This window comes from Benincasa hispida, chromosome 9, assembly GCF_009727055.1.
Source record: "Benincasa hispida cultivar B227 chromosome 9, ASM972705v1, whole genome shotgun sequence".
Classification (NCBI taxonomy): Eukaryota; Viridiplantae; Streptophyta; class Magnoliopsida; order Cucurbitales; family Cucurbitaceae; genus Benincasa; species Benincasa hispida.
Genome location: NC_052357.1, coordinates 76,862,794 through 76,875,589, shown reverse-complemented (window position 1 = coordinate 76,875,589; position 12,796 = coordinate 76,862,794). Strand labels below are relative to the sequence as shown.

At 32.6% G+C, this 12,796-nt stretch overlaps 1 protein-coding gene across 4 annotated transcripts; it reads right to left on the bottom strand.

The window, feature by feature from the left end:
- Positions 1 to 7,611: 7,611 nt before the first annotated feature.
- Positions 7,612 to 12,045, bottom strand: LOC120085317. Of its 4 annotated transcripts, none has more exons than XM_039041247.1 (10): positions 11,771 to 12,045; positions 11,385 to 11,587; positions 10,360 to 10,541; positions 9,985 to 10,269; positions 9,844 to 9,902; positions 9,694 to 9,730; positions 9,296 to 9,367; positions 8,626 to 8,950; positions 8,146 to 8,531; positions 7,612 to 8,007 (listed from the first exon to the last, which is right to left on the bottom strand). In XM_039041247.1, the coding sequence occupies exons 1-9, from the start codon at positions 11,886 to 11,888 to the stop codon at positions 8,151 to 8,153; spliced, it is 1,662 nt and encodes a 553-aa protein (XP_038897175.1). In that variant the 5' UTR covers positions 11,889 to 12,045; the 3' UTR covers positions 7,612 to 8,007; positions 8,146 to 8,150. The 4 variants fall into 4 exon arrangements, with proteins under 4 accessions (XP_038897175.1, XP_038897176.1, XP_038897177.1 ...); XM_039041248.1 differs by having other exon boundaries at positions 7,612 to 7,958; XM_039041249.1 differs by having other exon boundaries at positions 7,612 to 7,780.
- Positions 12,046 to 12,796: the final 751 nt, after the last annotated feature.

The window sequence follows — 12,796 nt, the reverse complement described above, 5'->3', positions numbered from 1 at the left end:
TAGAAGTAAAGGGGAAATGCACAGTGTCAATAGAGAGCTGTGCTGGAACCAAGTTGATTACTGAAGTGTTGTTTGTCCCTGGAATTGATCAAAACTTGTTAAGTATTGGTCAATTAGTAGAGAAGGGATTCAAATTGTTGTTTGAAGAAGGAAAGTGCCTCATTTCTGATTTCAATGGGAATGAGTTGTTCAAAATAAAGATGCAGCACAAGAGCTTCTCGTTGGATCCACTCAAGAAGGAGCAGATAGCTTTCAAGTGTCAAGTGAATGACACTGAGTTATGGCACAAGAGGTTGGGGCATTTTCATAAAAAAGGGTTGCAGTATCTGCAGAAGAATGAGATGGTAGTATGAGTACTAGTTCTAGAGGAGCTGAAAACAAACTGCAAAGCTTGTTTAACAGGGAAGCAAACAAGGTTGCCTTTTGAGAAGTCACAATGGAAAGTAACTAAGAAGTTGCAGCTCATCCACACTGACTTGTGTGGACCTCAACCAACTCTCTCACTAAATGGTAGCAGGTATTTCATTATCTTTATTGATTGTTATGTCAGAATGTGTTGGATATATTTCATGAAGCATAAGTCTGAAGTAGCTGAAGTGTTTCTGAAGTTTAAAAGATGGGTTGAGAATCAAAGTGCCTGTAAGATTCAGGTGGTGAGAACTGATAATGAGACTGAATATACATCACAAAAGTTCAATTTCTTCTGTAAAGAAGCTAGGATAGAGCATTAGCTCACTGCTTCATATTCTCCATAGCAAAATGGAGTCAGTGAGAGGAAGAACAAGAGTATTATGGAAATGACAAGATGCTTATTGCACGAGAAAACTTACCAAAGGAATTTTGGGCTGAAACAGTAAACACAATAGTCTTTCTATTGAATAGACTACCTACGAGGGTACTGGAGAAAAAGAAACCTTATGAAGCTTGGTTTGGTACTAAACCAAAACTAACAAATTTGAAGGTGTTTGGCTGCTTGTGTTTTTCTTATGTTCCACAAGTGAAGAGAGACAAGTTGAGTGAGAAGGCCAAACCAGGAATCTTTGTAGGCTACAACATGGTGTCCAAAGCCTATAAGATCTATCAACCTCACACAGAGAAGATGATGATTAGTAGAGATGTTCAGTTACAAAAGGATGATGGAGAGGAACCTGTCGATGAGAATGTATATAGAAGTCTAGTTGGATGTCTCATGTATCTCACATCCACTAGGCCTGACATTATGTACACTGAAAGTGTCTTATCTAGATTTCTTCACTGTCCAAGCAAGAATCATATGGTTGCTGGAAAAAGGGTTATGAGATATCTAAAAGGCATACCGTCTTTTGGGATCAAATTTAGTAAAGTTGAAAATTTTGAGTTGCAAGGCTACTTAGATAGTGATTGGGCTGGGTCATTAGATGATATGAAGAGCAACTCCGGCTATTGTTTCACTTTTGGCTCAGGGTGTTTCTCATGGTGTTCAAAAAAGCAAGATATAGTGGCTCAACCAACTGCAGAAGTTGAGTTCATTGCAGCAACGACAACAGTCAACCAAGCTGTTTGGTTGAAGAAATTGATGCATGACTTACATCTGAAGCAGGAAAGTGTGTGAAGGTGTTTGTGGATAATCAATCCACTCTAGCCATTTCATTTAATCCAGTCTTTCATGGAAGGACCAAACATTTTAAGATCAAGTATTATGTTCTGAGAGAGATGCAGAAGGAAGGAGAAGTGCAACTGGTACATTGCAACTTAGAAGAGCAAATAGCTGATATCTTCACTAAGTCTTTTTGTGTGAGTCGTTTTCAAGCTCGTAGGAGCAAGTTAGATGTTTGCAGTATTTGAGTTAGAAGGAGAATGTTAGTAACTCAAAACTACAAATTAGTTTTTGAGTTGATCTAGTCAATTCCTAGTTTCTAGGAAATAGTTGAAGTTATTTTTAGTTGTAGTCAAGTCTAAGTTCCTATTCTTGTAGAGTTAGTGGGATTAATTGCTAACATTGTGGAATCTATTTTTAGATTCAAGATATGTATTTATATGGAGTTATCTAGAATGAAATGAACACACTTCCCATTTTTCTCATTTCCCTCTCATTAGTTAGAATAACAGTTTTATTATCTTTGGCTTCTAGACCAAATGTCGAAAACAAATCCTCCATATCTTGTTTCTTCTTGGTCACCTCATAGTTTTAATGTAGCATTATCAAGAATCGGAGGTTTAGATGATCGCACTCTCTCTCCATTCTGTAGTTTCCATTCAGATTTAGGAACAATACCTCTCATTCTTTACTTTGTTCAACCTGTTCAAGGCATTGACTCATCTTCAGTGACTGTTAAATCTACATCTAATTTAAGAGATCCAACTTGAGGAAGTCCTTGACCTTTACCAAGACCTGATGAAGTTGGACCCATCACACGTTCATTACTACAAGGATGAACACAACTTAATTTTATTGCAGAAGAAGCTTCATCAAGTACAAACAACATGATTAAAACGTCAAGAATTTTAAAATATAGATACCAAGTTGCTAATTCAATTTCTACATGAATCAAAGTGTTTTTAAACCTTCAAATTTATCTTACAATTGCAATGTCTTTTTCTTCTTACCTTTAGAGTTCACATCACACATAGGTCGAGTCAATGCCCGGTCGAGGTAGAGAATAAGGTTCCATGGGAATATTCTAATTTCTAGGAAGGTAAATCTTAATGTCCTGACTAATCGAACTAAAACTACATTGCTAAGACACAATTAAAAAATTCTATGTATAGAGTTTGAAAAATCTCATATTATAGACAAGCAAAGAACATTTACAAGACTTTAAGAAGTGAAATTGAATAAATCTATGTTAATTGTTTAACTTAAATAATTTAAGTTTAGAGTGAACAATGGCCATTAAGATATGATTAGAGATGACTTATCATCACTAGCCTTGAATTTGTGTCAAACTTACTTTTATATATATTAAAAAGAAAGTATATGTGATGACATTTGTTAATGAAATGATATGAACCAAGTATAATATAAAATTTGTAGATGTAATTTAAAATTTTCTTCTAAAATCAAGTAGGCCCTGCCCCATACTTAAATATTAACAACTGAATATATAATTTAATTAAACAGCACAAGACATCGTATTGTCAATACAAATATTACATTATTATTGATGCTACCGTGGGTATAATTGCAATCATGTGTATATTTTAAGTTTTAACACAAAAAAATATTGCTATTTGTAAATAAAAAATTGTATTGGCCTTTGATTTCCCAGAGGGTTAGTTACCCTTATCCGCTTGAATACACCATAGAAATATAAATTTGGCCTTTATATTTTTCAACCAATTAATTAAAATATATTTTATTTAGCAAGAAGTAAATGTTCCAAATTAGTGTGTTAAACTATACATATAATTCTTTATTCCTCTCCCGAGCGTAAGAAAAAAAAAAAGATTTTATATTTCCTTTTTTTTTTTTATGACAAAGATATTGAATTGATATAAAGCCAAAAGAGCACATAGCCGTGATCAAACTAAGGCACATCAAAACACAGAAAATAATCAGAAGATTTAAGAGGAAAAATAAAGAACAAAATACAAACCAGAAACATGAAAAAGACACAACACAAAGAAAAATGTCCCATTGAGGAGATCTGGCATGCTTGAGTCTCCTTAATAGAAGTCTCAATCCCCTAAGAATAACAAATAAAAATTCTTTTGAACTATGGTCATATAGATTATGTTCACGTCAAATGTGATAGATAACACACGTCTCAAGATCTCTCCAAACCCTATACTTCAAATGTTTACCCGTATTAAAGGGACAAATTCACGAATATCAATGCTTCTAATTATTTTTGTGTCTTATATTCATTTACTTTTCTTTATTTTGCTTTCTTTTTTTCTTTTTTCTTTTTCTTTTCTTCTCTTATAAAAAAAACTTCTCTATATTTTTTTAAATGTTGTATATCCATCAAAATAATCTTATATCAATGAAATATAGTTCAACTAATTAAAATATATACATTGATTAACATATCAAACATTCAAATCTTCAATCTAAAAATTTATATACATAGAAAACAACTCCATAGAAAATAATGTACACTTTTATCGGTGACTATAAATATATAGTACAGTTACGTATTATAAAGTTTAATTTTTCTTTTTTGTGAGTGATAATATAGATAATTATAAAGCTGGGAAAGAGAAAGAATGGGAGTGGATAGGGATTGGATAAAAGGATAAGAGAGCAAATCACATGGATGGAAGGTGAAGACATTATAATAATCACTTTTTACTACAGTAAATACTATTTTGTAGTCTCCAATAAATTATTACAGGTGTTCAAATAATCCGACAATCTGAACAACCCGGACTACTCAACCCGGGTTGGATGGGGTTAGTTTTTTTTTTGGGTTGGAGTGGGATAAACTTTTTCTATTTTGTTGGGTTGAGTTAGGTTGGTTTGGGTCGTACGTTGGCTAAAAAAACTTTGGGTTGACACAACTCAACCCGAATTATATATATATAAATAAAATATTATATATACATTTCTCTTTTTTTAAAATTTGATTACTTTGTATTGATTAATTTGTGAATTTTAAATATTTTTCTTTTAAAATTGTTATGATATTTGTCTTTATTTAAAGTTTGCAATAAATATCTTACATATTTGGTATTTAGCATTTGATTTTTATGAAATTTTATTTATTAGTCATGTGTTGTACATAAATTTACATATGTTTAATTAAAAAGAAAAACATAAGTTATAACCCGACAACCCAATCCAACCCAAATTGGATTAAAGACTTTATTTGGGTTTTTTGGGTTGCCTAATCAATCCGAATTTTTGGGTTAGTCCAAAAACACGCTCAATCCAACCCATGTACACCCCTTTTTACTATTTACAATCGTCATCTTTTTATTCTTTGCTACAGTGTTTACTACTTTCTTATCAAACTAAAATAGTTTACCCCTCAAATACATACTATTGTAATCCAAACTAAAATAATCTACACTCCAAATATAAACTATTATAACCTAACTTTAATAACTTAATACTACAATAACCAATTCTTTACCTCAAATATCTTCTAAAAGAGTAAAAAGGTGATTGGGAAGCAAAAGGGTGGCATGTTCCAATTGGCTTGTCCAAAAGGAACCTCTTCCACTTTTGCACCTCATATGCTGTTTTTCCTTATGTCATAACTAGGTTTTTTTTAATAAGTAAATGGAGGATTAAACCTAAAACCTTAAAGAATGAGTGTGCGATAATTATTATTAAAACAAGTTATTTTTTTAGTAAATTATGGTAACTATTGATATGTACTTTTTTCAAGATGTTGTGAGGTCTAACAACATTAACATATTATTTTTTGAAAGAAAGTTATAGGGTAAATAAAAGGAATATGTATTTGTTTTAAAGAATAAAGAGAGTAGGTACTCATGTAATTCTAAAAAAAATATATTAGAGAGTAATGAGATATATGCAAAATCTCTTGGTACTTTTTTTTCCCCAGTATTTGTTTACTGTTTTATTTTACTACTTTTTACTTGTCTATAGTTCTAACTCTTATTTTTTTTTTTTTTTTTTTTTTTTTTTTTACCAATCTTGATTGAATAAGATACTTATTACTCTTTTTTGAGGTCATGAAGTCGATCACTCTCTCTTACATTTGTTTATTTTATTTTTTTCCCTTCTATTTACTATGTTACCCATGATTTTTTTTTTAGAGAATGAGAATTTTTTTTTTGTTTAGTATTAATAAATATGTTTTTATCTACCCATATAAACATAAAATACCAATTACCTTAAGGATCTCTACCTTTGTTGATTAAAATATGCTATATTGGTTTGTATAACATCTTAGCCCCATATTTTCATTGTCACTGTTTTATTTTTAATTTAGAGATTCAATATGCTATATTGGTTTGTAATTCGTATAACATCTTAGCCTCATATTTTCATAGTCATTGTTTTACTTTTAATTTCTAAGTTAATTTTTCATTAAAAATTTATGAAAGAAGAGAGGCAATGGCCTTTTATATATATATAGATGTACTTGAATATAATTTTCTAGTTCTACTTTCACAAGTTCATAAAATATCTATCATTTAAAATAAAATTATAATTTTTTTTTTCAATTCAATCACTAACAAGAGTGGAGTATTAAATCATTCATTTTTAGAATGAAAATTGAGATCTAATATTATCCAATAAATTGTACACGAATCAGCTTGAAAGTCAAAGAAGGTAGAGTCAACTATTCATATAATTTTATTTGTTTTTTTTCTCTGAAATATATATATTTTAAATTGTAACGGGCAACGGCATACATTTTATTTTTTAAATTTATTTAAAAAATAGTCGTTATTTTTTAAATTCCGAGTAAATTAAAAAATGATGGGAACTAAAATATTATCTTAGGCCTTTCGTGATGGCTGGACCCCAACACTACAAGTCTACAATAACTAAAAAGGTATGTTTAGTTTGTCTAAAAAATTGTAAATGCATTAACTTTTTTGTTATTGAATTTCGACCTTATTAAAATATTTGGAAACAATTAATGCGGGTCCAATCTCCAGTCTCAAGGCTTCAAGCTCAGTATCAACCACAAGAATTCAAACATTTAAATTTTTAATTAATTTTGACAGGTAGAAAACGTTGAAAAATAAAATACGAGCTTGATAATTAGACGGTTTTTTAACTGTCAAAATTAATTAAAAATTCAAATGTTTGAATTTTTCAACATGTCCATTAGTCAAGTCAACAAGAATTTAGTTCAATTAACATCAATATATGTCGAGAATCCAAAGGTCTTTGGTTCAAATCTCTCGTCCCTATTTGTACTAAAAAATTATATNNTATATATTATTTTTTAAAAAAATACGCCTATTAATCAACAAATTGATTTATTGTTTTAAATAGAAGAGAGAAAATTCAACTTTGATTCAAAATTAGAATCTAACTAAATTTGATCAATTAGATAATCAAAATTTTAATAATATTAATTGATCTATTAAAACCCATAAATAATTTCCAAATGTACAAGGAAAATTATCAATATTCTTTTATTTCTTTTGTGTTTATTTTTTACTTACATACTAAATTATTTATTTATGTTATATTCATATATACATTGTACTCTAAAATGTCTGTGACTTAAATCATTTCGCAAACATACCTTAAAGATCATGGATCTATTTGAAAATGTGAATGTACCATCTCCCTCATCACAAGTAAAGATTCGTTGATATCGATTTGACTAATTACACCACACCCCAAATTTATAGGAAATTACCATTCCTACCCTCTCTTTTATGTGTATCTACCAAAACTACCCTCTCCCCATTAACCAACCATTTTTTTCTGCCAAAGGAAACAAAAGAAGTTTTATTCACAAGAAAAGTAAGACGGTCAGAGCAGAAACAAGAAATATCCTTTCTTACAAATACTTCTAACTCCTACAACCTTTCTCACCATCCTTTAACAAATATGTTTATTTTAAGCTTACTAGTAGCTTTCCATTTTCCTCATCATCTATGAAAATTAGTAACTATATATGCTTTTTTATTTCAGTAAAATCAATCAACAAGTAGAGCTATACTACCATTACTTTCCATAGTCAAGTGATATATGAAAACTATATGATAACCAACTTTTCATAGACTTTGTTTCCGAAATGCCAACCAACTACAACCGCTCATACCACTCCCTCTGATCAATATTTGAATTCAGTGGCTGAATCAGAAACCAAAGAACATAACACAATCTCATGCTCTTCTTTTCTCCCCTTTAGCACCCCTGCAATGCATACCAAACTATATGATAACCAATTTTTCATAGATTTGGTTTCTGAAACGTCAACTGACTACAACCGTTCATACTGGTCCCTCTGTTCCATATTTGAATTCAATGGCTGAGTGAGAAGCCAAAGAACATGACACATTCTAATAGTCCTCTTTTTCCCCTTTTAGTACCCCTGCAATGCATACCAGCAGTATAGAAACAAGCTGGCTAATACGGCAGTGCTGGTTGTGAAGAAAAAATAGGTCGGCACACTGAAGGCAATCTTGACATATTATACATTCATGGAATTACACTAAAAAACATATAAGTAGATCCTTAAATATAAGCTATGTTAGCAGAAGAAATAATCTTACACTTACAGTTTTCAAGATTCTTTGTTCCCCTCCAACTCTTCCCCAGCTGGTTTAGTGAACCCTTTTGCAGAAGCACGATGGTGCCGTTCTCGACCGTAAATAATCCATAAGATCAAAGAAAGCATAACAGCAATGGAGACGGTTGCTAATCCAACATAGACCCATCTGCTGTATTGTTGTAGACCAGGACAAAAATTTCTATGTATGTCATCGAATGTCTGTCGAACAAAGGTGCAATCTTGAAGCTCGACCAAAGTAGGACTATAATTTAAAAGTGAATAACTTAAATTTACTCCACTCGCCATCTGGCTGTACAAGCTTGGAGTCAACCGCCCCGTTGTGATGCATATATCCCCAGCAGGCGAAACTTGGCAGACATAGTTGCCCCATACCTGTTTCAATGAAAATAAGGCTTCTCTTTTAACATTGTCAGTTGAGAATAATAATTTCACTGTCCCTATCTGATTTGAGGGTCATATGACTTACTTGTGTAGCATTTTGCAAGTCTACTTCACCAGAAGAACAAGTTCTTGGTGTCAAATCTGGGTGAAACGGGTTACAAAGAGTTGGCATAACCGGACCAGATTGGTTGAAGTACATTGGTTTGAAGTTTGGCGAAAAGTTTATGTTGGAAACATTGGTGATCACCTCGTTGACCAGATCGACAAGTTGTGCACTCACCTCCTTGCTTTTTAACAGGGTTTCTTGGGCAGTCACTTTATCCACACAGGGAAGAATGTCATCTAAAGCCGTATGCGCAGAAGGATTGTGAACCCACTGATCCATTGCAACGCAAGTATCCGCAGCCACGCTACATATCAAGGTGAAAAATATATCAGATTTCCTTGTTTATGAATTGAAGGACAGAGAGTGAAAAAAGAATCATAGGCAATTGAATCCCATCTCCCCTCCAATCAAGGACAAAAAGCATGATTCAAATGCATAAGTTCGTACGTAATGATTAGACTAGTAAAAAATTAATCAGGGATAACATGAAGAACAAAAGTTAAACATAGGACGCGTCGCCACAGATGTAAAATTCTTACAATCAACTTCAGTACAAGTGAGATTTGTAAGAATTTCAAATGTTAAAATTCCAAATGAGAATTCACTTCATTTCAAGTATGCACCATAAGATTGTATGAAGAAAGCTTACTTGTGGAGAATAAGGAATGTGCCGGATAAGATGAATGTCCCAGTTACGAGTAACCAGCCAGTTATCACCAGGCTGCAATAGTATATAATACACCATGATGGTTGTTTAAGGAAAATATAGTATGGAAATAAACAACTTTACAATGGCACCGTGAAGAGAAGAAATGAACAGCAAAAGGTTTAAGTCCCTTTGATAAAAATTTCATTTTTAATTTTCTGTTTTTGAAATGTACGGTTGTTCCCATCCCACCTAATTTCCCTATTAAGGACTTTACAATGTTTTAGAGAAACACTTGAAATTCTTATATCAAATTCTAAAAAACAAAAATAAGTTTGAAAGCATTGGGAAAAAGTGGATAACAAAACAAAGAAACTTATATGTCTAAATGTTTTACTTACATATAGACAAGAAGTTGCATACCAAATACGGAAAATACTGCAAGAGAAGTTATGTCATACTAAAATGAGTGAGAATCACAAAAGGAATTTTCGGAAGTAGAGGGAAATTATGGAACTGATGAGCATATTCAAAAATTAGAAAGAACTTACAGAATCCAAGAAAGGTCAGCAGAAGCATAATAGCTGCAACGATTATCAGAGCCAGACGACTGCGGTGTCTGAAGATTGTCAGCTCATGACCAGAACATGGGAAACAGATAAATAAGAAAAAAGGGTGAAGGCTACACATACATAGAATCAAGGAGATCTTTTATGTCATTTGAGTTTTGCACAGTTTTGTCATCAAGAATACTAGCAGAAGAGTTTATCTTTATCTCAATTTGATCAATGTCAGTTTGAACATCAGAAGGCAGAAAAACTTGATCCACTCCAGTCAGTTTGGCTGCAGCAAAATAATCTGATATATCACGAAGCTTTTGAGCAGTCAAATCTGCTTGACTTACAACATATTCCAATGTTTCTGATGTACTATTGTGAAACCTTCCTTGACCAGTGTATAAAATGACACATCCAATGCTGAAACACAAGATGATGATGCATAAGCTTTTTCCCCCAAGATATCAACCAAATACTAAACAAGTGGAAGAGAGAAAGACATATATTCACATTGCTGCAATGGAGAACATAATGAGGAAAAGAAGTGAAAGAGCATAAGCCATTCGAGAATAGCCATACGACCGCCTTCCGCAACAGAAGTAACACAGAGAGATGACCAATAAGCAAAGCCCAAAACCCAAGAGCCAGGCTGCAGCAACAGCAAACAAAGGAACTGCAGTGAAGCCAACAGACTGTATCCAAATGTCAGAAGCACAAAGTAAGAACAAAGACACAGTAATATATCTGGAAAAATGTTGGGTACAATAGATTAACCAATCACAGCAAGGACATGAAGTATGGGATAGCAAATAAACTTGGGAGAGCCACAATAGAACAGAGAAGTATTGCATATAATCTTTGCAAATAAAGCCAAAACAAAATCCTTACATGTCACCATACCAAATAGGTAACCTCAGCTAAGAAGCCCAGTGTAGATAGATACACCAATAAAAACAAATTAAAGACAAGATACAACGAATAAGACTGAGTTCAGTATGAAATAATTTTCAACATTTTTATGGTGTTTGAATATATAGTCAAAAGCGATATTGAAAAGTCTAATAAGCATTTGAAGTGCTCTTAAAAAAGACAATTAGTAACTTTTTCCTAACATACTTACACAAAAAGTACTTCATTTAAAAGTATTACTTTCAAATGTAGTCCAAACTCACTCTAATATCAACAACTCATCCACTTTCACAAGGGGAAGGGTTAATAACAAGTATTCACAACAAAAAATACATTTGAACATTGAGATTAAAAGAGATGTCAACAGAATGAAAATGCTAATAGATGGAATACCCTTTACTAGAAGTTCTATATTTAACTAACATAAGAAGTCACCATCCTTAAATGATATGGAGTTAAGCTTTAATTTGTTTAATTATCTTCTATTCAACTGCAACAACTGTAAGTTTTCATATCTTTTCCAAGCAACAAAACAAAAGTTGAATGTCCTTACAATGTAACTTCTAAGAGGAAAAGCAACTTTGTCAAAATTTCGACAAGGAATTGATTTGGATGAACAAACTTACAGCCCAATAATGGCGGTCGCTGATATTCCACCCATTAGTGTAAGCTTGAAAGCCATTGAGAGGATCTTTTCTTCGAGTTCTTTCAGCTGCCAACACAAATATCGAGTGCTCAACAGGCTCCATTATAGGGCCTTCCACAACAGACCCACTCGGACTTCCCACAGCAAGCTCCACATCGGAATAATAGTCTTCATGTCTCCACTCTACAAAATGATAACCGTAAAAAGAAGAAAACAGCTAGAAAATCAGAAGCGAACCTTGTTTTTGTCCCTCTTTGTAAACGTTATCCTTTTCAGACTGTTCACAAAAGGCAAAAATCGAAACAAAACTTTTCCCTAAGTACGTTACGTTTTCGAAAAGAAACTAGAAAAATTGAGAGTGGGAACCTGAGATGGGTGAGATTTGAGAATCGCCATGGGAGAAGGAAACTAGAGCAGAGGAAGAGCAGAGTGAAAATGCAGCTAGAAGTAGAACTGAAAATGCCGGTGGCCTATGACGTGGCATTTTGTGCGGTTTGTAGAGTAAGAGAGAGAGATTTCGACGGTGGAGTTGATGCTCGGTGCTTGCCGGTGACCGGAAAAATGGTGGCCGGAACTGAAAACGGTCGCGTAGAGGGATTAACGAAACGTTGGATGCTATGGATTTGTTTAAGTTTTATTTGGGTGTGTTATTTATTTCTCTGCTGTCCTACACTCGTAATAGTTGGGAATTTTTGACGAGATTACCCTTCCGTCCGTTATGATGGTTTTGGAAAAAAGTAACTACAAGAAGCATTTAATTATTTGATAGATTGTGTGTATGTATCTTAAATTTTATCCTGCCTTTCAAAGTTTCACACATTCTTTTAAAAACTCTAATATTATTCTTATGTTGAAACGATATTAACTTGTAATGAAAAATTCGTTCATGACATTTTTAAGCCATAGTCACATTGTTTTAGATCTCATCTTTTATTTAAAATTCTAAATAATTTTCTATTTCGAAGATTTTTCTATAAACAAAAATTATGAAAATTCAAACATGTTATATACATATATATTCCTTAAAAAAAGAATACATATATGAGATTTATATACTTTTTTTAGTGTACCATTAGCTTGCCTTTGGAATACTAATAAAGAAAAAAAATATCATGCCTTTAAAAAGTGGTTTTAAGGAGGATAAAAGGCGCTTTCTTACAAAATGGTAGTTTGTAAGAAAAAAATTGATAATTAAAAAGTATTATAAGCTAATTTTGATTTCGAAATTGATCCGGTGGAAGACAGTGGAAAGGCGGGAAAGGTAGGGGTATTTGTGGCAGAAAAGATGAGGGGTTTAATTGGGCCAGAGTGCGGCCCAAATGAGATTTCAAAATGGAGGGTCCCACAAAGGCTCGATGTCCGATGAATTGTTAGCTTTTTGAGTTTGTTTGT